General features: G+C 40.3%; 2 protein-coding genes across 7 annotated transcripts in view; both read right to left on the bottom strand.

Moving 5' to 3' along the window:
* Positions 1-4,371, bottom strand: part of srrm3 (serine/arginine repetitive matrix 3) — a 73,256-nt gene extending 68,885 nt beyond the window's left edge. The window contains exon 1 of one of the 2 annotated variants that reach the window (XM_067607486.1): positions 4,031-4,371. In XM_067607486.1, coding sequence (XP_067463587.1) covers positions 4,031-4,294 — 264 coding nt within the window. In that variant the 5' untranslated portion in view covers positions 4,295-4,371. The remainder of the gene's footprint in view (positions 1-4,030) is intronic. The other variant, XM_067607485.1, reaches the window with a different exon arrangement.
* Positions 4,372-5,187: 816 nt separating this feature from the next.
* Positions 5,188-23,597, bottom strand: LOC137195266 (carbohydrate-responsive element-binding protein-like). 5 transcript variants are annotated; one of them, XM_067607480.1, is made up of 17 exons: positions 23,053-23,595; positions 20,618-20,724; positions 20,406-20,488; positions 20,099-20,188; positions 19,964-20,005; positions 16,579-16,753; positions 15,099-15,179; positions 11,247-11,398; positions 10,504-11,116; positions 10,349-10,422; positions 9,473-9,743; positions 8,614-8,729; positions 8,392-8,529; positions 8,027-8,154; positions 7,547-7,670; positions 6,221-6,350; positions 5,188-6,128 (listed from the first exon to the last, which is right to left on the bottom strand). In XM_067607480.1, exons 1-17 carry the CDS (start codon positions 23,397-23,399, stop codon positions 5,965-5,967), a joined length of 2,835 nt encoding a protein of 944 aa, XP_067463581.1. In that variant the 5' UTR covers positions 23,400-23,595; the 3' UTR covers positions 5,188-5,964. The 5 variants fall into 5 exon arrangements, with proteins under 5 accessions (XP_067463581.1, XP_067463582.1, XP_067463583.1 ...); XM_067607481.1 differs by having other exon boundaries at positions 9,473-9,740; XM_067607482.1 differs by having other exon boundaries at positions 8,392-8,514; positions 23,053-23,594.
* Positions 23,598-26,256: the final 2,659 nt, after the last annotated feature.

Below are 26,256 nucleotides of genomic sequence, written 5' to 3'. Positions count from 1 at the left end.
CGGTGTATTGATCTCTATCAGCTGCTAATAATTCTTGAAGTACAAGATAGTTGGAGGTTACAGCATCAGGAGTGCCTGGCGGGAATAAATAAATCAAATAAATCTGTTTAAACGAATTGTTTTGTTCTGTTTTTTTTTTTGTTTTTTTTTTCAGGAATGTCCTGATCACATTCACACAATTACACATTAAAGACCTGGAAGCTGCCCAGTACAACCACAGTCTGATCTGATCAGGGTTAAAGGCCTCGCTCAAGGACACCTCAGTGGTGGTAATGAGGGAGGGGCAAATGCTGCTTCTTCACCCAGATTTATCCCGCCGGGGTCAAAGGGATTGAACCGGTGACCTTCCAGTCACAAGCTCACTTCCCTGTCATTTAGGCCACCACTGCTGGCTGTGATGATAATACTTTTATTTCTATAAGACTTGTTTTTCGTGTAATTTTTAAGTCAAAGTAAGTTCAAATAAATGTCACAAATATGGATCTAATTTTAAAAAAACTGAACAGATGGTAACAAATGAAGTGATCTCAAAATCATATGCAGATTTTCTAGCTTCTCCAACGTTCCTCCATCCAATTTTGAATCTAGTATCATGTGTTACGTCCATGTTGTAGCAGCCAGGCCTGTCTAGTGGAGTTCAATTTGACTTTCTGTACGTTTCTATTTATTCATTTTGTCTTAGTTACAGTAAAGGGGAATATTCAGGAATTTGTTTATAATAATACGCAGTTATTTGCTTTGTTCAAGCATCTGTAAGAGATCATTTACAGTTAGTCATTATCGTTACCATCAATCACGAACACATTGTGACTACATAATGAGAAAAACAGAGAGCTACAAAATGGTGCGACGGGAAAAACAAAAAAACAAATAATTTAAAGGCAGTGCAGAAGACAACTAAGGGAACAAAAACAAATACGCTTCACAAATCCAAGTGATTACATCTGACATATTTAAGCTTCTTTTCAGTATGAAATATATGGAATATCTTTGTAATGCATGGGGAGGGGGTCTGATTGCTTCTTCAATCCCCTCCTCTGATCACCAGGATCAAACAAATAAAACACAGATCTTAAAGTTTCTCAAAAAGACGCTTCACATCCACTCCGCCCAAATGATACGGAAGTAGAACTTGACTCTTTAGTTAGGACTACGCCCTAAGTGGATTTGGATTTGAGACAGGAACAGAGACTGACGAGCCTTTTAAATAAAACATAAAGGAATTACCACCTGCAGTGAAAGCATACAGCCCAGCTACAGTCCTCGCCCAGCAGGCTGAAGAGCAGATTCAAGGAGAATCAAACACTAATGTTTCAGGCTGATTTTCCTGTTTCTTGCAGATCTGAGTCTATCTGCCGTCGCTTTCTTTGAATAAGCGGAGACACCCCTGCTGTGCTCTAACATTGCAGCAATTTGTATGTGTGTTTTTTTTTCCAAAACACATAATCAGACCACATGGAGAGACGACGTCTGGCTATTGTGCTTTGACACTTGGTAAATGCTACCTGCCTGAAAGACTTCAGCCTGAAAAAAAGCTACCTTTTACCCCCCCCATTCAAACTGTCCCTCCTCTCCCCCCCCTCCTCTCTCTCCAGGCTCCACCAACAGCGGCTTCGCCCTTCAGGAGAAGCTGAAGAAGACGGAAGTAGGACAGGAGGAGGAGCGGTGTGTGTCTGCCAGCGGGATGAGAGGAGAGGAGAGCGCAGGGAGGCATGCACTGACAGTGGCCGCATGTGGTGATGAGGGACAGCAAGGAGAGCCGCTGGAGATGCTGCAGAGAGAGGGGGCAGTGGCGTTTGGAGGGGGGGGGGCGGGGGGTATCACGGCTCATCTATGAACAATGTGAATGTAGAGCAAGCACTAGACAGATGCTTTGTAGAGAAAGACGGCAGGGAGAAGATATAGCGGGAGTGATTGACATTTCTCTCACACCTCTATGAGCAGCCACATCCTAATACAAGCTAATCCCTCTATCAGCCTCTTACCTCACCTGGGCCTATCTCGCCAGCAGCAGCGCTCTGACAAAATGGAAGACTGCATTCCGAGATACACTCTGTATTTTTTTTCTTTTTAGTTTGCACAGTTGTGCTCAAGTCCCATGCAGCTGAGTATCTGGTCAGCGCTGTCACCGGCCTTGTCAGTCACAAAGCTCCTGCTGACTTTTTCCTTTTTAACTCAAGCAGCATGTCACAAACTGAGCGCTGATTACTGATTCACAAGGTCTTCATAAGGACTGAGACAAACAGGCGTTTGCTATGTCGGCATGAACTGCAGTAGTCGTTTTGTCACACAGCTGTGGAACATCATGCAATTTGCAGCAGTGCGATGTATTGAGGGGGTTTTGTCATCAATTGTGGCCGCAGCTAACGAATATCTGCAGAGTATTTTCTCAAATAATCAATTGATTGTTTGGTTTATAAATTAAAAATAGTTAAAAATCAACCACAATTAATCTGAAACCTCGGTGATGTCTTCAAATTGCTTGTTTTGTCTGACCAACAATCCAAAAAAAAAAGTTTACAGTGAAATAAAACAGAGAAAAGCAGAAAATCTTCACATTTGAGAAGCTGAAAAAATTTCTAAAAAGCAAAAAATGCTTAGGAAAATGATTCAAACGATGAGTTGATTATTGAAATAGATGCAGAGGAAGTGTCTGTAAATCTACTAATGGATTAATCAACTAATTCATCCAGTTCTAGTATCAATATTTTGTGTCACAATATAAAAGAATTTGTTAGGAGACAGGCCAGAGCCAGTCACCGGCACTAAAACTAAGGTTCCCCCTGCAGAGATTTACTGTGTGGAATCTACAATCTCCTCTTGCATCAATATATTCAAATAGAATATAAAATTTTGCTTTCAATTTCTTTTGATATTTGTTACATATTATAGAATTAATTAATACAGTTGTTTCTTAGAGGGATGTCAAAGGATCTCATACAGCCTGGAAACACTGCAGAAGCATCACAGCAGACGAGTTCAATTTATGTTTTAATCTTTCAAAAAAAAAAACCCAATAATTTACAAGATCTTCTCTTTCTCTTGCTGCTTTGATCAAAGTCTCAAATGAATCAGAAGCTGTAAATATTCCCTCAGTGCACAGTTTTGAGCAATATTTTCATATTTAGGAATAATTCACAGTTTGGCTGCTGGTGAGATCTGTCACTTTCAGTCCACCAGCACACAGAGGATTCACACATTGTTAATAAAATGACACCAAGTGAACCCTGCCAATTAGAAATAGATCATCAACATTACCTAAATAATGTGTCTGTGAAAAAGTAGATCTAATTTTACTTAATAATAAAACCGGTTAAAATAATACAGCCTTTACATTTGACTGACAAAACAGATGATTTCTCATCTTTTGTCTATTTACAAAAACACTTAAAGTGTTCAACACCAAGACCGTCCAGTTTATGACAAACCATCTGTGTACACAAAAGTCAGCTCTAATTTCTGCTTCTTTTAGTGAATCCAGTGTCAGATAACTATCACCTACATGTTTAGGTGAGACCAGCAATGCAAATATATTCCTGCTGATTCGTCAGGATGCAGTGTGTGTGTATTAAACACGGTGTGTAAACTGAGTGGAGGCGGTTTAACCAGACGATACAATTCACAAAAATGGAAACAAGATCCCAGTTACATTGATATTAAATGTCCCGCAGCTAGGTCAGGAGGGGGGGAGGAATAAAGAAACGGCAGCTGGCCACAGTGCAGCGACGGAAATCGACGAGTTATAAAACACCACCATCTGCAAAGCGAGGAGAGGCTGCCAGCACAAACACGGTCTCCGCACGGCGCTTCACTAATAAAGTGTCCCTCTTCATCCCTTATAAGCCAACCACAGGAGGAATTTATGAGACACAAACAAGACAAGAAGCTAACGTAAACACCGCCTTAATACGCTCATACAGTATTTATGAACCAGGAAAGGAGAGGGGAGCTGTTTCTTCTTCAGTGATGCCCGTTATTATCCCTGCCTCCACCAACTTGATCCTATTTGAGCTTCTTCTAAAACTCTTACCTTTTCTGCAGTCTTCTGCCTCGGAGGGGTGCGCGTTTCTAGCGGGTATTTTTCAGTATTTTGGAGTCGGGTCGGTGCTGGTGCTGATGTTGAGCCGCGTCTTGTGGTCCTCCTCGCTGCCTCCGCTCGGCTTGTGGTGCTGAAGTGGACAGCGCACCGCGGAGCTCCGGGAACAAAACCCCCCACATACTGCGCTTCTCCGGCCGGCTTGCAGCACAGCGCCCCCTGTCGTAGCGGAGGAGCGGCCGCTGAAGGGAACCACATGGAGTCAAGTACACAGGGATAGCGTCACCTAGCGCAGGGATCCCCCCAATGTCTCTTATATGAAGGGTTTTGTCTTCAGTATGGACCTCATCTGTATGCCACACTTCAGTTTCTGTATCATTTGGAAGTCATATATACAAAAACGCCTTTTTCATAAAACACATTTTGACATGACACAGTAGGAAAAGCACAGGCAATAAATAATTACTCACTCACTCACTCAAAAATGTATTTTTCTACTTGTTCTTTCAGTTGGATGTCTGAGCTTCACTGTGAAGAATAATGTATGTCAGAGTTTGACACTAGAAAGCTGTTTTTTAAAATTCAGCTACTGAAAGTTTCTCTGTGCTAACCTTGAATCTGAGTTGAAAGTGTGAGTATGATTTGTGACATCACAACTGGTTTGCAAGCCAATCCTGGTCCAATAGGCGACTTTCCCAAGTGTGACATGGGAACTTGAAGTCTCCACTGAAGGAGATATTTTGCATCCAGCAGTTAAACTCTTTAAATGAAAAAAAAGCATATTTATAGGTTCTGGATCATTCAAGAGATGGAGAGGATGTTATTTTAAAGGTTTTAACGCAGTAATTGCATCTTTTTTGTGGAAAAACCATATCGGACACACATTATTATTCCAAGCAGAGTATTTTTATATGTCTTAAAACATATCTGGAGAGGATCTTTAAATTAATGATGGTTGAATTCCCTTTAGCTGCTTCAGTTTCAGGGTTCTGGTAGTGTACATGCTGGCTCATTGTCACTCTTTCATGGCTTATTGAGACACTTGAATGGAACATTGCCTTGCAAAAGGTCTATATATTACTGCATTCAGGGATAATGTACTTTATGTAAATGTCAATTATATCAGTTGCATGGGCTTTTGACATAACTCCAGGTTTAGTTAACTTTTGCTCTTGTTGTAAGGTATGCCGCAAGATGTTTCTTATGATTTAGTGTAAAATTGCACAAATAAAAAATTTTACACATTATCATATAATGAGCAGATAAATGCATAATTTAACTATCTTTCATTTTACTGGGCACCCTCTGGACCCCCTTCAAGGAGCCCTGGTGGTCCGCAGACTCCACTTTGAGAATGGCTGCATTATATCCTGAAATAACCCCTGACCTCTAAAGCTGTTAGTTTTTTCTTACTTTTTGGTGTGTAATACAGCATAAGACAAGAGTGAGTTGTATTAGGACATACTGCGTTGGGTAAGTGTCAGTTATTGAAGGCAATAATGTATTATACACAAAAAACATAACCTGAGATGTCAAAGGAAATGAGAATAAATGGAGTTGTCAACTGATGTTACTGAATTATTTCAACAGAAAATTAAGCAATTCATCACAGACACAGTGACGGACGCCTCCTTCCACTCGCTGCTTTACCAAGAAAATGATTGTGAGGCTCAGAAATTATTACAAGTGTATGTTACATGTATGTTAAACCTTGGTAAGAATTTAAGCATAGATCACATGCAGTTCCTATGATTTTTTTTTTTTTTTTTTGGGGTGTACATTCTTTTTGCAGCCGGTGAGTTTTATTGAAATGTGATTATGCATTATTAAAAGTCTTGGAGCTGAATGTTGAGTCTTTTTTAATCATTCCACAGGCCCTCCCCTGGCTAAGCCTTGTGGTGGGTTTCCACTGAGTCTGTTCTTCACAGTCACATGGGGTGCATATTGTCCCGAGTGGCGGGCTGTAAGGAGTGGTCCAGGGCGGCAGCGGGGTCGCCCTGGGTGACAGCGAGGGTGGCCTGCTCTGGCAGTAGGCTGGGGTCTGTCAGGATGGCCGTAGTGGTGCTCAGGAGACGGAGTGAACTCAGAACCACTGAGGGGAGACACAAATGACAGATTACAGCTAATGTAAAAGGACATATGAGATATACATTTTGTGCTTTAGGTCAGTTGCGCTGGACTCACTGGGTCTTAGGGAAGGCAGGGAGCAGTGTTGGTCCAGCCAGGACAGAGTGGATCTACAAAGGTCCTCCACGCTGGCAGTGGACACCATTCCATTATAGGACTCGAAGAGTGGCTCGATGATGATACTGAACTGACACTGAGTTGAGGAAGGAAATCTGGCACATTCAAATGTGACACGTGAGTTTGTGAATTTTCTTCAAGAAAGTGTTTAAAGGACTTAAAGGAGAAGGTTATTCTATATCTTTTACTCTCTTTAATGCATTAGTATGTCTCTCAATACTTTCTGACTACCCTACCCCATCTGTGGAACGCAGCCCAATGCTCGTTTTTTCCTACTTAAGATGTAAATCTTTAAAATTGGTCATAATAATAAGATTGCTTCATTTTTTAAAAGGTGTAAGTTTTCCTAAAACAGCTGAGCACTGTAGTTTTTAGCAAACAAACAGGAGTAAATAGTGCATTTGTTGGGAATTATTTTTGGCTGCAGATTAATACACATTAGGTGCACCAGTGAATATTTACAGCAGCAGGATGGTGTATGTGGAATCACTGATGTGTTTTTGGCAAAGAGGAATCAGGCTTTAGCTACACAATACCTGTTGTAGGATCTGTTTATTGTTGGTTTTGGTCTTTTCATGGGATTTGTTCACAATAGTTTCAGTCATAACGCTGCATATGAGTGGTTTTGGAAGCAGCAGTCAGCAAAAAACTGAATGTGTCAGTTTTTTGGTTGGTGAATAGCACTGGAGAACATAGGAAATGCTGCTATCTTGACTATGCAGAGAGAAAATATCCTCTTGGAAAACAGTTTGTTTTTAATTTAGAATATCATCAGTTAGATAAATGCACAATCTCTCGAAGGACCGTAGAAAACACTTTAATATTCAAGTAAAGAAAAGGCCCGAAGTGTTTTAATACAACACACAAAGATGATAAAATCAAGATCTAATCTTCCTATCTTGCCTGCAAGCTAAAGGCAGCAGTGACGGATTAGGTGACCATTAAGGAAAGAATTATGGATAAAATTTGCATAATATTTTTTTAATGCAACTGGCATTTGCAACACACAAGCATTTATTTTATCTGCTTGATTACACTGAAACGATGAATAATGTGCTTAGTATAAACTGAAACTGGCGTCTTGTACTTAAATCTACACAAAGTCCAGTTTGATTATAATTCTTGTTAAATATTTATGCAGAGTTCTGTAATATAACAATACCAAGACCTACTCTGAGTTTACCAGCAGGATGTAGCGACAGGATTTTTTTGGTTTTGTTTAATGATGTGATGTTTTAACTTAATCTACAATCAAAACAAGGATACGATCCAGAACTTCCAGTTTTGTAGAGTCTGTGCCTGGACGTATTCTCTGAACTTCTGCCTCATGTGGTCGAAACGCTGTCGTGTGATGGGCACACCGGTGGCTGGTAGCTGCTGCTGGCACGCGCTGCGAAAAGAAACATAACGAGTCGACAACTGTAACAGATCCCGATCAGCGTGCATATTATTACAGTGGATTAGTAGATAAACAGTATAGTACCGTAACATACTGTAACTGTGTGTGGATGGTTACCAGACCTCTGCTACTTTTTAAAAAACTGTCCATTGTGATTTCAATAATGTTATAGGATTACACATTCTGATATTAAATAAAATCTTAATATCACCCTGATAGAATGTGAAACCAACATATCCATCCAATCTTTGTGGACATGCATACACTCGCATCCATGCACACACACACACACACACACACACACACACACACAGCATGCAGAGGTCATGCCTAGCTAAAGGTCTCACTTGATGGCAGAGTTCAGGAGCTGGATCTCCTCTCTGAGTCTCTGAGCCTCTTCGTGCAGCTGAGCTCTCTCCTGCTGCATCTTACTGATGTACTCTCCGGTCTTCTGCAGAGTGGTGGCTTTGCTGATCTGTGCCAGCAGACAGAGGGATTACTACATGTAAGCCAGACGCCGCAAATACTCACAAATTTTCAGCATTACTGTGGTTAACATTCATAATGATGTTTCCTCGGCTGCATTTACATGTCACATAGTGTTTCAGATACACTGTGCATCTACTGAATTGCTTTTTGGTGATGTCTTCCGCCTTCACCTTTCAGTACATCAGTTTTTAATGCAGCTGCACATCCTTTCACACTACAGTACCTTTATGCTTGGCTGAGAGCTGAGTGTTGTCACAAGGTTATGTAAAGTGTCAAATCCCAGTTTGATGTTGAAACGCCTCTTCTGCTCAGCTGAGATATGAGTTATCCTCCTGGTCTCTGTTTGCTGCAGAGAGCTCAACTTAGAAATACGCACATCACACTGAGATTCACCCACTAAGTCAACAATCAATATATGTAAATTAAATGAGACAGTATGTCCTACCTTACTCGATTCTATCTTTCCATGTCCTGAAAACCCTGAGTGCGGGGACTCGGGGTTGGAGGCTTTGTCTAAAGCGTTTGGTGGCGATGTTTGGCCTGGATGTTGTGGGAAATTGACTAAAAGAAAGAGAGATAACTATATATGATTATATATGCAGGGAAATGACCTCTACATTGACACAAAGTTTAAATCTTTCATGTACTCTTAAAACACCTCAGAATCTCTGCATATTCAACAGCTGCTGGCACACAACAAGTAGAAACTAAAAAGATCTACGTGTTGTTGGAAGATGCTAACATTTTAGCATAAGCACTATACTTTGTGTTAAAAGACAAGGAGCATTGTCCGAATTAACAAAAGTGGCCTTTTAGTAATTTAAACTTGTGGTTTTCTATTTATGTTTTGGGCTGCAGATTCATAAACTTTACAAAGGATTCATCATTAACTGCAGAGTTCATGTAGCCAGACTTACTTTTAGAATCATTTGGGGTATAAAAAGCACACATATTCATCTGTTACACATTAATCTTTTGCAACTGGATATTCTTTTATTGAAAAGCACCTTCACTTATGATGTTGTTGCATTACACAAGCATATTTTACCATTGTCCTTCACGATGCTGTCAGACCGAGCTGCCTGTCATTTATCGTTTACAAAAACCCAATATGGAGTAGTATGCTTAAGTGAGCATTGAACACTGGAGCCAACAGTCTACCAGGGATCATTCACATTGATCAGCTTATCATGTCACTGTTCCTTAAATATATTACAGTGTATTCCTTGACAATCATTCGACAATTAAAAGAAGACTTTATCCATGTATTTTGGAATTGTTTCACTGGAGCAAAATGAGCGTACCGGTTAAGCTGTTCCTATCTGTGCCATAGAGCTGGACAGGTGATAGTTTCTCTGTCTTAGGAATGAGGAGGGTTGTGCCGGGGTGCGCTGAGCCGTGGGTGAGCAGGGCAGACACCGCCGAGCCTCTGGAGTTGTTAGCATGGGGTCCGCTGTGACCCAGGGTGGCACTCTGGCTGTGCAGTGGTGTCAACACTGGGATCCCTGCAGGCCAGACAGCTCCATGCTGCAGCTGGGATGAAGCTCCTCCAACACAAGTGCTGCTGCTTGACTGCTGAAAAACACACAACCTCTACTTAGATGTGTCATAACCCCCAGACACTGTTAGACAAGTTAGTCAGCATTAAGCTTTCTGGTGTAAGAAGCTTATGTTTATGTAACGCTTTCACTTGAAAAATCATTAAGTTTGATAGTAGTTTTTCACAGAAAACTTCAGATAGGGTTCGACTAGACACTTATCAATGCAGCAACCCCGAGAGCCAACTTATATTTACGTTAGTTGAACAGCAGAGGCCATTAGAGTACAAAGAATCCACCGATTAGCTACAAGTATCAAACTTTTCATGATAATCTTTGACAGTTTAGCTAATGGAAGGTAATTTCTTGTTCATACAGAAAACCAATAAAATACTTATTTATGGCAAGAGTTGGATAACAATTGGTAGAAATGGTAGAAAAATGTAGGTACAAGTGAAGAGGAGAAGAGAATCTAATGACTCTGCATTTCAACAGCCAAAAAAAAAGAAAATGTTACATTTCACTCTGAACAAATGTGAAACTGGCTTGATGCAACTTTTAGTTACTCAATTATTTGTTGTAGAGATGCTGTGACAGGCTAGTTATCGACACTGCTGTTGTGAAACTGAAGAACAGGCTCACCAATGTGCTGGGAGATGATGACCTCTGACCTTTGGCTGCTACAAGAGAACTATCAAATCCAAGCGATGGCTTCCCTAAAAGCACAAAAACAAATTTTGCAATTTCTTTTAGATTAATAACTATCAAAGATAGAACTAAGGAGAGAATTGACTCACGTTGGTGGGCGCCTGAGGAGAGCAGTTTAGCCAGGCAGCTAGTGGGTGTAGGTGCAGTGGACGGGGCGCCAGACGGAGCCACAGAGGGACCAGCTGTCCTCACTCCTCCTGTCTTTTGCTTGTGCTTCCCTCTGACCCCTGTGGCGGACACCTGCTCTGGGACTGAGAAGCAGTGGGCCGCTGTGACAGAGGGCAGCGCTGCGTGGACCGGGTCAGACACTACAGCCGGGTAACTGAGAGAGTGGCAGGGAGTCTGAGGGTACGCGTCTCCTGTGTGAGGGTAACCATGAACCTGATGCACAGAGCCCTGGGCCCCCGTGGTGGAGGCGGTGTGAGTGATGACAGAAGAGGTCACGCTGGTGGTTGTGTGGTAACCAAACTTGTGGCACGGCAGTGGGTACAAAAAGGGAATACTTGCAGAGGCTGGCTGCTCGATGCTGGTGGTGAACGCTATAGAAACAGGTGGATCAGGGAACGACTGATGTCCATATGGCATGTTCCCTGATATAATGCTGGATGTGTGGTATTCACCGCAATCCTGGCCTGGCCTGCTCCGGTCTGGCTGGGTATTGGATGAGGAGGGCTGAGACAAATTGTCAGATGACAAATTGGGCTGCAAAAGAAAGTTCAGTCTATTTTATTGACTGTAAAGTACTATGAGTTCCTACTGAAAATACCCAGAATACAGTACTTCTGTAGTAATACGTCTTACAAGCAGGTGGAGCTCTTAACATCAGCAGTACCTGAGTCAGCTGGGTGTCAATAAGTAGCTGAGGAGTTGTTACGACAGGGGAGGTAACTGGAGCAAACGCTACGCTGGATGAGCTCTCAAAATAGCCACAGTCAGCAAAACCAGTCTGCTCAGTGGGCTGGCCCCGGTAGTTCATAAAGATATCTGTGAAAATCACACACACACACACAAACACTGTCAGTCATATAGACACTTTGAACACTGATACAGTTGAAAGATAGATTGTTTTGGAAAAGAGATGAAAGAGATTCCATATTCAAAACTGCAAAATCTACTTCTTCCTTTCCTTTATTTAACCAGTGACATCTGGCCAAGAAGTTGACAAAGTTATGACATCAAACACAATACAAACAACATGTACAGGCGGAGAAATCATATTCTACTTAACCCAGATCATGTCTACGTTGCTTGTTTACAAAAGCACAAGAGAGCTCTGCTGAAATCATGTAATCTACTGTACGATCACCTCCAGAAGTACCTCACCAGACTGGAGTTTTAGTCCATACTTTGACTGCAAATATTGGATGTTAATGTCTTTATTATAGTTGTTTAAAGTCCCTCCTATACTCAAAAATAAATTGCTTGTTGTTACTTCTCTTGAATGTTTGAGCTTCATTGTGCAGAATGATGTATGACACTAGAAGACTGTTCTAACATACATCTGCTGGAGCAGGAAAGTTTCTCTGTGCTCACCTTCAAACAAGTTTAGGACGTGTACCTACGAGCATTATTTGTGGCTAATCGTGGTCCAGTATGCAACTTACATAAGTGTGATATGGAAACTTGAAACCTCCAGTGCACAAACACTGAGAATGGACTTTACAGTAGAGTAGGAAACATCTTGTGTCCAGCAGTTAAACTTTTGAAATGAACAATAATATCAACATGCAATCTTAAGAGTTTCTAACAAGGTCATTTTGGGGGGTAATTAAACACACATTAAACACAAATTATAATTCCAAGAAAGCTATATCTATTCAGAATTTTGATTCTAAATGAAAGAAATACAAATACGCTGAAGATGCTTCAGTATTAGTTCCTAAGGCTATTGATGGTTGTCTGTATTAGACTTAATCCAAAAGTTCAGCTTTTTTGAAGAACACTTGTGACAAATGAAAGTCGATTAGTTTTCAGATTAGTACAGTATGTATGTTAATAGTATGTCATTTTTGCTACTTCAAATAATGTAACACCACCCAAAATGCTGTCATTCTTTAACAGATGTGACTGAAAGTAACCTGAAATACAAAAACTGTCAGTCTGGTCATGGCTTCATTTCAGAAACTCAAACAACAAAACACAAAAAAAGCAGAGTATCAAAGCTATTTGCTTCGTATCTGCCAGGTCACATATTTCTGGAGCCATACTGGCAACTGACAGTGGCAAGCTGCCATCTGTGATTACAAACTGTTTCTCCACATCTGATATTAATGAGCGCAAAACAATCTTCAGCTAGTTAAACAGGCAAACATTCACTCACTTGCTTCAAACTCCGATACGTTGATTCCAGCATTAAAGAACTGAGAGTCTATCATCAACCACTACACCGAACTCAGCATGACACAAGCACAAGACTAAAAACACAAGGCTAAAATCTGGCACAGCCTGAAAATACATACCAGTATGTCTTTGTTGTCATCTCAGTGGAGGAAATTACTGGCACAACATGCTGCCTCAGACAGGTGATCTGTGTTTCCATTTAGGAAGATCACAGTGGAAGACTGTGCATAAATTAAACTGCTCTGACAGACACTCACTAACTCCCTGGACCTTGTGACCAAAAGAGAGGCAGACAGCTGATCCCTCAGGACCCTGCCAGTGCTGTGAGAACAAACAGTTACACACACACACACACACACATATTACAGCATTGGGCAGCAGGTTGTCTGTGGGTTACAAAGGCTGACTTGTAGCCAGAGGGCTGCTAGATTGCTTCACTGAAAGTAACACAGAGGCCAAAACAGTCTCAGCCATTGTGCCCCTGAGCAAGGGACTAAACTCCAGCCTGCTTCCTCCCTGCTGTCTGTGTTTTGCTCCAGGCTAGCTGTTTGCTCTGAAAAGGCAAGCAGCCAAAACATTCCCTTTCACACACTAAGGGATGTATCAACATGTATTAACTAAAAAAACAACTCAGTCAGTGCTCAGAGACCGAACGCTGTTGCACCAAAACATATTCAGATTCGGTCAGCATCGATTTATTTTCTTTTTCTTTCAACCTGGATTAACTGTTTCTCTAACAGTTTTGGCAGTTTACTTAGGAATTCAGCTAAAGCAGCATGTTTGGGGTGGAAGTAAAATGTGAAGCTTTCTTTAATGAAAGGTAAGTGACTTGAAATGTTTGCTAAGTTACACATTGAAAGGCCTACTGCTTCGTGTGGCCGTCCATCAAAATTGAGAACAAATGTACACTGAGAAACTGGCTCCAGTGCAACCTCAGCATCATTGTTACTCCATCACGCTGGGTTCAATCATGCAATTTTACAGTATCTTCCAAATTCCTCAAAAAAACCTCCCAAAGTATCTGGCTATGAATAAAAATGCCATGACATTCTTGACTTTAAATATTTCATGCTGGTCTTTATGCATTCCCCAGTGTACTCAGTACAAATCACTCTCTAGCCTTGCACCTTTAGCCACAAGGACATGGATTTTTCTACTGTCTACTACAACTAGTGTCTGGAGTATGCCCAACAAAAGCATTCATTTGAAATTGTGTTTCTGGCCACTGGATGAATGTAAGTCCAATATTCACTATGACAACAACACTATGAGAGTGGTAAGAGTGAACCGAAACTGTAAAGTTGTGAGCTGAAAAAACAAAGTACTGAGCTGAAAGTCACAAGCTCCGTGAAGCTGAGGGGAACTGAAGAGACTGATAATAATATTCTATAGGCTCGTAACTACACCTGACCCCTTTCATATAGTCATTTGATCCATTGTTAACATGTTAATGATTTGCAGGAGTCTGTCTATATCTAGTGTTAAAGCCGATACTTCAGACAAACAAAGTCAACCTTCAGAATAAAGCAAATATTAAAATCCTCTCAGGTTATCATCAGAAGTCTCTTCTTCAGAACTTGGAACAAAGGTCAAGCATGTTTTTTAAGAAGGAAATTCCACCATCTCCCAGCCCATCCCTTTATTTCCCCTGGCCTCATAGGTGGTGCCAGAGCCAGGGATAGTGGTTAAATACAGTATCAGTCAAACGTTTACATCCTCTTCCACTTCCCCATTCTCTGGCTCAACCCTGTCTTTGACCACTGTTTAGCCTTTCGGGGCCAAATTATATATGCAGACACAGCACAAAGGAGTGTCACTCAAGAGCAGAATTTTTGACTCCGGCATTAAGAAAAATAATAAACACATAAAAAATACAACATAAAAGAATCTCTGCATTAAGTCATTTAATCTCAAAATCAGTTTCATGATCTAAAAGCTTAATGCCAGACTAGATTATTTTTATTTTGGCTTTTTGCAGTGTGTCTCAATGGGAAAATATATATCAGAGAAGGTGTCTACAATTATGTTCTATTGAGAATGGAGACACTAAACTCCCAAACTGAAAATCTGACATGATTTTAAACCTGTGATACCTCTTCTCATGAATCTGTCAGTTGAGGCTTTTTCTGTCAGCTTTCAAATATATTTTTCTTCACTGAATCAAGCACACACATACCACACTGTCACTGAATAATTAACTACGTTGAAGACGAGCAGTTGAAACTGGATTGATACTGCAAGGAAGCAAAATCAATGGAGGATATTGATCTTCTGCCATTCTATGACAACATGAAGATCCCACTAGCACACAAAACAGACAGACAGACAGGCGGGTAGACAGTACCTGGTATATCCATGAAATCATCCAGGTTGGGCTGCAGAGGAGTCAGGCCTGGCTGGATCATATCAGCATTGCTAGTGTACGCTGACGATGAAAAGAACATAACATCAGACATGAGAGAGACAGAAATGTGGGAGTGCATCTGTCAATGTGTCATCTTTCTTCATAGGAAGTTTCCTTATTTGTTGGGCGGGTTGTTTTTGCTTCTCAACCCATGTGACCATCTACTGCTTTATGTGGCAAAACTGTGGCAGTGGGTCAAAACATTAAAGCCCCTAAAAACTTTCAAATGTTTCAAATGATATTAAAGGAACATTTAGACATTTTAGGTAATACACTTATTAGATTTTTTGCTGAGGGGTAGGTGAGAAGATAGATATCACTCTCATATCTGTCCCTTCAATATGAGGCTACAATCAGCAGCAGCTGGTTAGCATAGCTTAGCATAAGTGACCGTAAGACTCCAGGAAGTAACTGCGACCGGCAAAGAAACGTTACCCCTGTAAATCCCTGAATTGATGTTTTTATACAGTTTTTGTACTGATTAAACCAACGAGATACAACGTGTTGAGTCTTACTATCAAACAGAACGAGGCTAGCCTTTTCCAAATTTAAGTTAAGCTAAACTAACCGGCTGCCAGCCTTTTATTGAATAGACATAAATGAGAGTGGTTTCAATTATCTATTCTAACTCTCTGCAAGAGAGACAATAAGTGCATTTCCCAAAATATCGAACTATCCCTTCAAATATTGATGACTAAATAAGCAACAACAAAATTTATGGCTCAGAACAAAACATTATTAGGTATTATTTATTTAGTTTGACAGTCAAAACCTCAACTTATCTGCTTCATCAGAACTATATGGGTGCAGTTTGGTCAGATTTGATTGACAGTGGCCAATAAGCAACAATCCAACTTTCATCGAATTTGATATAAAATGTTGCTCAATCATGCTTGGATTATGGAAGTACGTAACATCACGTTTTTCCAACTGAATCCCCACTCACTTCAAACCAGAAAAAACAAATATTCTGTGTTCATGTAGGACCCCATCATTCACAGAGACACTGATTCAGAAAATTGGTTTTCAGGGGTTTTAAAATGTTACATATGACAGATTTCCTGGATTCTTACAATTCACTTTGTTACGACAGATATTCTTATACGACCTATCCTCTTGGCTGCTGTTCATGACAGAGATGGTCGCTGACAATAGGAGTTTTGACAATTATTTGATGAAAATGAAAATTAAGTAGCCCAGGGAATTTTTCAGCCAAAAGATGAATCCAAATGATAAACATACAATAGAAAGGAAGACATACAATGTTGTCATGTCGTCCTCAGGCCATCAGTTATCATCCTTATTATTAAGCATTTTTAATAATTCGATGTTGGATTTGTGACTAGTTTGAGACCAGTACAAAGTCACACTCAAATAAGTCTCAAAGTCATTCTAAGCATTCAGAGGACAGATTACTCACTGTTGTGGCTGTCACTGGCCCAGGGGCATGGCTTTTGTGTCATGGTGAACAGGGTGTCGGAGATGTCAGACAGAAGGCAGTCCAGGTCAAACATGTGGGCTTCCACCGGCGCAGCCTCAGGCTCCTGATACATCTGATTGGTCCATTTCTCCAGCTTGGCCTGGCAGATTTGACCCTGGAGCACATCAGCCAGGTATTAAATCACCTAAAGGACCAACTTCTATGAAGTGACACATCAAGTCAATCCCTGATCTATCCATTAGAGGGCCCTCTGCAAAAAGAACTGAAAAGGCCCAAAGTGAGGCATGGATGGCATTTGGTTCTCCCCATCTGTATACGTCCAGCTTTAGGTGTGCTATGGAGGTGAAAAGGTAGTGGCTCCTAAAAAAACTGTTATATTTGTTGCGCTAAGAAATGCATGTAAAACACCAAAGAGCTAAATAATATAAGATACCGTTTTTTCAACAACTGAAAAATGAATGGATCTAGTTATGCTTTTAAATATGACAATGTCAACTCACTAAAAAACAAATATCAAAGCTGCATGAAAACATTTTACATCCACACACAAAATAAATATTGCATCTAGCCAGCCAGAGACATGTCATGTCAAATTGTTCCCAGTGCCTGTTCTCTTCTCAAATCCCAATAAAGAACTCACAGGAAATGAAGCTCCAGTCCTGGTCTCTTCCTTGTGTCTGAGATGCTTTGCTTCAGCCTGATCTTCTTGTCTTTACCCTCCACCTCTAAGTCTGAGGCCACATTTATAGGGAAGCCCAGATTGGACCAGGAACTGTTTTGATTACGTCTAAGCACACGACATCCCCTCTTATAATTTATTTATTTACCTCTCGATTTGTTTTCTTTGAGAGAGAATATAAGTGTGTACAAGTACAAATGAGGTAAGATTGGTGTGTGCATATGTGCGTGTTTGTGTGTGTGTGTGCAGTGCATGATGAAAAAGCAGTTTTGACATATTGTTCAAAAACACTAGCCCCTTACAAGTTATCATTATGGCAGCTTTGTTCATTTCTTTATTTTGATGTCTCACCATCAGTAAAGCAGCAGCCTTTTGTCCCTGACCTAATTCTGGCAGTCACATTCACGTGCGGACCTGAGGCCCCAATCAACACAACCTGCTGTTGCCTTGGTGAAGAAAGAAACATACATGCATATGAGCACCTTGCAATTTGTCACTTCCGATGGGCATTATTTACAATTTTTTGAGCGGTTTCCTGCAACAAGGTGGTACATTACATTACTTTAGTTTAATGTGAAATAAGCAGTGATAAAGTGAGATGAGATGAAAAGAAAAGAAATAAAATATGCAGAGATTAGTCAGGAGAGATACGATGAACAGAGATGAAAGATTAGATGAAATTAAATAACATTGGCAGAGATGAGATTTCAACGCCAACAGACTCTTACTCTTGAGCCACACCATTACTTTGCACGTTGACTGTACACACACATGTAAAAAGAGTCAGCCATGCTAGTGGCTGTGTGAGGCTGTACTTAGGCACAGCAGTGCTTTAAGGTAAATGCTCAGAATGCTAACATGCTCACATTGACAATGCTAACATGCTGATACTTAGCAGGTTAAGTTTAACATCTTCACCACCATAATTTAGCCTATTAGCATGCTGACGTTTGCTAATAAAGACAAAGTGCAGTTGAGGCTGATGGGAATGTCCTTAATTTTGCAGGTATTTGGTCATAAAACAAAGTATCAGACATATTAAAATCTGATAACAGCACTAGATGAAAAGTCAGGGAACCATCAAATTCTTTGGAATTCATTCTCTTGTGACATTGATTATGTGTAGCAAATTTCACAGCAATCCCTCAAATAGTTGTCAAGATATTTCACAGTCAGGAGATCACCAAAGTCAGTAGGATTTCTCCTCTGGGGAGCATGAATGCCTGTACAAAATTTCATGGCGATACATCCGATAGTTTTTGAGATATTTCAGTTTGGACCAAAGTGGTGGACCAACGGACTGACATTGGAATCCATAAAGCCACACCTCTAAAAATCAATGGTAATATTCCATAATTATCCATGTACAGACTTCTCATTAGTTGCACAGTCAACTCCCCCCTCATGAAGCAGTGAGTTTCCCTGCTACTGCTTTTGTTTATGACATGATTCTGTAGTCTGGTAGAACTTTGTCTCACTCTCAAACTGACAGTATAGAATATCATTTGAATCTGTAATAAATTTGCTCACAGAATGCTTCTAAAATATGATGCCTGGTGAAAGTTGATAAAGCTACTTTACCCACGCAAATCACAATGTTGAAGATTTTATGAGAATGGGGCTGTGGCTAAAATTATAGAGCCAATTAAATTTTAGATTGATGATAGATAGGGCTTTGAGAGCTGTAAACTGTCATTAAGTATGCAACATAAACACTAACAACACACTAACTGAAGTGTTCTTTCCCAGGCAATGGAAGTAAACCGTTAGGAGAAAAGCAAGATAACACAGAGCATAAAAACCTTAGAGATCTTTGACCTGTCAAGTACTTGCTGATATGTACCCTTTCAAGTGCCGTGCAATGCATATCGTTTGATTTACAGACTGACAGATTATCTTAGTTTGCAGCGGTCTTAATTTTGATCTCAGGTAAGTCTGAGGTCAAAATGATTGAATTAAACAGCACAGTAAATGATGCTGGCGACGGTGAAAGAGGGAGTAGTGGGATGGCACAGTCACACGGTGGGCTGTGACTTGAGAGGGCACATGTCACATTCTCATGTGAATACTATTATGAATGAGGTGCTTCCCCAGGGTCCCTCCCTCTCCTTTCTCCCACCACCTTTGTTGATTTCTGCTACTATGACGTCACTGTCGTACTCGCTGCCCCTCTGCTGCTCAACTTTCACAAAGCGCTGCTGGAAGTAGGTCAGATTTGATTAAATGACATTAAATTCTGCAGCTATTTCCCTTGAATAAAGATAAAGCCTGAGGAGCTCTTAGAGGTATTGTTGCTGCTGGCAAACAATATGTGTCAATTGCCTACAAATGTCAGGGCCATGACGCAAGTTGTTTTGCACGTTTCTGTTTCTTTCTCTTTTTTTTCACTCTCTCTATTCCTCTCTGGTTAACCAAGGGAGGCTACATCCACATGCTAAAAATAGCCGCTTGGACAACTTTGATGATCATATGGTCAGCTGCAACTGCATTCAAAAGTAAACAGTGCTAGCAGGTCACCAACACACACACACACACACACACACACACACACACACACTGAAGCCTGGGTCAGTCGGCCAACTTCAGCCTTCAAGGGTCAAAATCAATGTTTATGTGTTTCCAAAACCTATAGAAAGACAGACGATAGAGTACGACTAACACAGGACTTGAATCTTTTGGTCATACCTCTTGTAGCATTGATAAAATATCATCCTTCTTTTTCTGAAGCTGCAAAGGGAAAGAAGAGAAGAAGAAGTGTGGAGTTCGAATTAGAAATAAAAAAATATATATACAGGAGATGCAATGTGTGTGAGTGCTCACCCTCTTCTTATAATAGATCCTCCACTTGTGATACTCCTTGATCACCACCTCGATCCTTCGCTTCCAGTAGCTGCCCTCTAATACGATAGCCTGTTGACATGAAGCAGAAATACCGAGCGTGAGACTTAAAAGTAGTGAGTAAATCATACACATGTTCAACCTCATCAGTTTGCAGTACAACAATCAACATAAAGGATGTTTTATTAACTGTCAGGTGGAACATTATGTTGTTGAAAAAGAACCATGCTGGTGTTTCATTAACCTGATTTGATTAAAAATACCTTCCCCTACGACACAAATCACTCACTTCAGGCTTTCGGTGTGCATCTGCCTCAGAGCCCTCCAGCGGGCTGACAAACCCGCACACTGGGTTCTTCCTCTTCTCCACATCTAAACACAGCGGACACAGAGCGACAAAATCAACAGAACAAAGTGGATCTGTCTTCAATATCTCTTTTATGTTTGGTCACTTAGGCGTCATTTTCTTAGTGGAGAGATGTTAAAGAGTTGTGGACTCACACTGAATGAACCAGGCTCTCCAGATCGCGTTGTTCAGACGGATCTTATCCCTCCACAGCAGCCGCAGACCCTTAAAAGACTTCCACTTGGGAGAGACAATCTTACCACTGCAAGAAAAAAACCCAAACAAAAACAATCATAGTTTTGTGGTTGTTTTGTCAAATTCTAAGAATACATCACTTATGACAATGATTAATGTTCATATCACTTCTTTTTTTTATTATTTATTTCATAAAAATACCCAATACACCCCTAAAAACAATGAAAGCGAGGAGCAGACATGTGGAAATGACTAGATAGTCTTTAGAAGAAAAAGGACACAGTGGAAAAAAATGCCCCAGTTGGAAACCTGTCCTGATTTTGACTAACAGCGCCTAATCAGCTTATTCACCACTATGCTGCCAGGCTGTTTGCACTTTTTTCCAGTGTCCCTTGGCCTGCTGAGTGGTGAGAAAAGGCCTCCTAATGTGAGGTGCTCTGGGAGTTGCTAGGAAGCCTGGGGAATCATTTTCAACATGCTTTTAATGGAGTGACATCGCTGCATGTCACACACTCTAAAACAGCAGAGACAGCATATTACTGCAGGAAAAACCTATTAGGAAGAGAAACAATTAACTCCAGTCTGATTAATGACAAATACTGTGCAGCAGAGCAGCAGCGGTTTGCACAAATATGATAGTTAGTCCTATCTGCTGCACATAATACCGTACATACACACATCACTTTAATAAAAAACAGTCTCCAGTATTAATATGTTTTAGGTTCGTCTTCTTAGTGGTCTGTTTTACTGCTAATCATGTCTCGCTTAGGGTTTATTGTGCAACTCTCATCAAACTATAAAAAATACAAAATTGGCACACGGTGACTGATAGGAAAGAATGTCTTCTTCAGGCCAAAGGTTGATGGTAACTCATATAAACAAGCTGTTGAGGCAGCGCTCAAGTTGGCTACACTTTATAATAAGGGTACAAAACATATACATAACTAATGCATGAGCTGTGATGATTTAATGAATGCAGGATGTATCATGAACTCCTGTTGCTCACCATTAACAAATGATCAAGTCACTATGACAGTATGTAATTAGTTAACACTTAAAAAATCATCAGTGTTGATTCACAGTAGCTTCGTACATTAATTGATATACCACCAAATTAGTATTCCAGTTACATAGTAAAGTGTGTTTCATAGCCATGCATCTGATCAGCCTTTGTAAAGCAGATCAGTATTCTCATAGAATAAACTGTAGAAATTATATAAAAGGTTTAAAATCAAACTGGTAATCAGATGCAAACATCTACATTTTGCTGCATGATCCAATGGTCTTTATGCCACATTTACAAGCTAGCAACACTAGATAGATGTGTTTACCTGATCAGGCAGTATTATGCTTCATGTTTATACCCACAGTAACTGTGTTTACTGTCTTTCTAGTTTGGCGGTACATCAATTATTGTATAATAACTGTAATAACTGTAAATTAACATTCATTAATTGATGATCTACTGATAATAAATAATAATTTAATAAATAAATAGTCACATGCAGTCACAGTGACTTTATCATCTGTTAATGGTGAGAAACAGGAATTCATGATACATTCTGTATTAATCCATGCATTAAATAATCATAAGTCATGCATTAGTATGTTTTACGTACCCTTATTGTAAAGTTTTATCCTGAAGCTACATCTTCTCAAGCACACAGTCTGCTATCAACTGTATCTTTAAAAAACACTCACTTTAACATAGCAGGGAATACAATTAAAGTGCATACTGGCATGTTAAATCTTTATAAAATAATAAATGTTAAGTTAAAGCAAAAGGCTACAATCTAACTTAAAGAACAGTAAATAAGGCAGGGGCATCTTTCCAGGGTCTTCTCTCCTTCCCTCAGTTACATTGTAATCTTTCCTGTGCTGCCAACTAGAATCAAAGTCCAGTTTTCAGTGAAGATTTTCTAAGCTGTTGTGCAAGAGACTGCAAAATCCCTCTTCCACACACCACTAGACCCTTACTATCAGTTTTAAGAGGGAAAACTCTTGAACAACATATACCTATACGTGGAGCTCTTTTTGTGCAGTGGTCTGTGGCTCTTAAAAACATATGTTAGCTACAGGAAAGGATCACGGCAGGGGGGAAAACAATCATCAGTTATAGCCTGCAGGTTCATTTTTAAATGTGCTTTTTAATTCTTAATCAAAAAACTTTCCTCTGAAAAATCACCCTGGTTTCAAAGATTTTATACAGATGCATGTATAAGCTCCAAATAATGCACAACTGTTTTTGCAGCTGAATTGAAAGAGTGAACTGAAGGGGACACAACAGAAAATAAGGTTCATACCAATTTAAAGAGGGCAGATCTGCAAATGAAAAAGCAGCTAATCTGAGTTGAGGTGAGTTCATCCTGTCCCTGACGAGTTTATAGAGACCCACCTGTAGGCCAGGGACATGCACTCAAACAGGCGGGTCAGAGTGGGGTCGATGCTCAGGCTCCCGGAGCTAAGCGGGCCGTACCGGTACGTCTGGCACCACGTCCGGTTCACCGTGTCGAAGTCGTATCTGTGAGACCCCCCGCTCTTCCTCCTGCGCGGCGCGGTGTCGCTGTGGGGCGACGACACCATGAAGTGTCCGCTGTGGATGACCTGCGTGCAGGGGAAAGACCCGGCGGACGGTCCGCTACCAGTCACCCGAGCAGGTTCCCCCTCAGGCTCAGACTCTGAGTCTGAGGAGCCCTGGAGCTCGCTCTGTCCGGCTGAACCAACTTTCCCTTTGCCCTCCATACTGCGTTTTCATTCAGTGTTGACTATCCGCCAAACTGTGAACTTTCTCCTCAGCTGACGCCCCCTCCTCCTCTGTCTTCAATGAGTTTAATATTTCTTCAAAGAGCAGCCGCTTGGTGAAGCCAGTGAGGCCCCTCATCTGTCAGCTGAGACTCCGTCTCCCTCTGCAGCTCTGGATACAATATGTGTGCACTGTTGTGCAAGAGCACACTATCATTATGTCAACTCCCTATGGTGGTAAAGTCCTTAAGAGAAACCGATGAGGGCGGTAATAATTAATAGACCAATCGCAAAAGAAAATAATAATGATAATTATGTTAATTATAATAACGGCATTATTATTAGGACTTATTGTTTTTATTCTGACCGTTTCATAGTTCAGGTCGGCCTATTTGAATTTTTAATAATGGAATATATTGATATCGTACAGTAATTGCACAGTAGGTTATTGGCTAGGACAGGCTTCAGTTTTTAATAACAAGGAGCCAGAGGTAGAAAGCATTGAAGTTCTGTACTTAAGCTACAACTACTAGTAGTACTACTTCGCTTGAGTATTTCTGTATTTCTGTGTGCTACTTTATAGTCTCTACATTTCAGAGATTTAAATGAATTTATATGTGATCAGTTCATAAAATGATACATTGTTATATGTTAAACTACCTGGCTCACCAGTATGTAATTTTGTAATTATTAGCTCCAACTTGACTATATTAAAAATGCTGCAGTGTTTACACATTAATGCATTAGTAACAATGTTTCCATAATAACAAAAGTTTTTATAATTTGTTTAGATTTTACAACACTGAATGATTGGGCGTTTATTTTGTCACTGATCATCAGAAAAGTCAAATAAGTGAAAAAAAAGATCAAAGAATACATTTGCATAAGTATTCACAGCTGAATCATTTCATACTGGTGCAGTCAATTAGTTTTAGAAGTCACATAATTAAACACACCTGTATCTGGAAGGTCCAACTTTTGTTGAGTCACTGGTGGCAAAACCTACATCATGAAGATAAAGTAACACTCTGCAACAAGGTGATTGAAAAACACAAGTCACGGAATGGATCCAAGAATTTTCAAGCTATTGAACGTCCCTTGAAATACAGTTAAATCAATCCTTAAATGTTAAGGGTATGGCACAACCACAAATCTGCCTAGAGCAGACCATCCTCAAAGACTGAGTGAGTGTGCGAGGAGGAGATAAATGAGGGAGGTCACCAAGAGACCTGTAGTCTTGACTCTGAAGTAGTTCCAAGCTTCAGAGGCTCAGATTGGAGACTGTGCATGCAACAGCAGCTGCCTGGTACTTCACTATTTGCAGTTTTATGGGAGAATGGCAAAGAGAAATTCACTCTTTATAAAAAACAAGAGAAAAACTCATGACATCTCAGCTTTAGTTTGCCCAAAGGCTTGTGGGAAACTCTGAAATCTGAAATCTGAAAATATAGCCTTTTGTGCACTGGATTAAATGTTACACTGCACATCATCATAAACATGAATCATGATGGTGGCAGCATCGTGCTGTGAGGATGCTTCTCTGCAGCAGGCCCTGACAGGTTTGTGAGAGTGGAGGTTAAAGTGAATGCGGCAAAATCCTGGCAAAACCTGATGTGGTCTGCAAGAAACCTGCAACTTTGGAGATTTGTTTTCCAGCATAACAATCAGCCCAGACATAAAGCCAAAGCTACACTTGAAAAAAAAAACGTTAATGTACTGATGTGGCCGAGTCAGAGTCCAGCTCTCAATCTAACCAAGAAAGAATTTGTGGCTGGACTTAGAAAGGCTGTTCTCTCACAATCCTCATGCAGCCTGACAGAGCTTGGAGCAAATTTGCAAACAAGAAAGGGGAAAAAATCCAGATGTGCAAAGCTGATGGGGAACTATTCCATATTTGTAATTAATTTAGCTCACTATGTAGAGATCTGTTTTTACTTTGACATTAAAAATAAAAACACATTAAATCCCCTCCGTTTCAATGACATGAAACAATAAAACATGGAGACCCAAGGGGGTGAACACTTTCTGTGCTGCTTAACAACTGAAAAACTGTGGCTTAGATGCAACACTAGAATTTATATACTGTCAAATGTCCTCAGCTCAGTCACTTCATGTACTTAGGAAGGTTAAAAGATTAATAAGTCTGTCTTTTCTGTGGTTTCAATTTTTTGTAGTTTTGTAGAGTATTGATCTCAGCTTTTACACACTTGTACCACAAGAAACTCATCTAATACAGATGTCTGGAAAAGATATGTTCCTCAGTCACTGAACCTTTGACTGTAGAAAGATGTAACTTATCCTTTGCTTTATACTTTAAACCACAATTAACAGAGAAAATGTTGCAAACTGAATGCTTGGAGAAGATAGTGACTGGTACAGCACAATCTTCTTATAGTCATATAGAAATATTCTGCAGTTTTTTAAAAACTTGGTTTCCTTCAGACCTGAAACCCTGAAAACAAAGATGTTATCATTCCTCCTGTTCATACTGACCATCAGAGGATCCCTTCATAGTGCAGTTTTCCTTCTGCACAAAAATGTATTTAAAAGCTTCAGTCGAAGAGATATCTTTCAACGTTCATCTTTTTAGTCCAAAAGACTTTCTGTTACTGTACTTCCACCGCAGCTCAACAGGGAAACACTGTCTGAGGAAACACCAAGAGGGAATTTGATGCTAAAAAGACCATTAATGTGGCAGATATCCACTTGATATGACTAACTCAGACTGATGAAGCCTCATATAAGGTTCAGATCAACTTTTACATTTTTGCACAAAATGATTTTGGCTCCATCACTTATATTGAAAGCACATTTGAAGAGGATCTTTTAATAGCCAGTATGAACAGGAGGAATGATT

This window comes from Thunnus thynnus, chromosome 13 (assembly GCF_963924715.1).
Source record: "Thunnus thynnus chromosome 13, fThuThy2.1, whole genome shotgun sequence".
NCBI lineage: Eukaryota > Metazoa > Chordata > Actinopteri > Scombriformes > Scombridae > Thunnus > Thunnus thynnus.
The sequence above is the reverse complement of the archived record's forward strand: the minus strand, read 5'-3'. Positions and strand labels throughout refer to the sequence as shown.

What these genes read in the sequence shown, in the direction of transcription:
- LOC137195266 (XM_067607480.1), bottom strand. Translation starts at nt 23,399, where the DNA reads ATGGAGGGCAAAGGGAAAGTTGGTTCAGCCGGACAGAGCGAGCTCCAG. An exon ending in TGATTTCATGGATATACCAG is followed by an intron (nt 11,399 to 15,098) that starts GTACTGTCTACC and finishes TGATTTTCACAG; the next exon opens with ATATCTTTATGAACTACCGG. An exon ending in GAAAGATAGAATCGAGTAAG is followed by an intron (nt 8,530 to 8,613) that starts GTAGGACATACT and finishes CGTATTTCTAAG; the next exon opens with TTGAGCTCTCTGCAGCAAAC.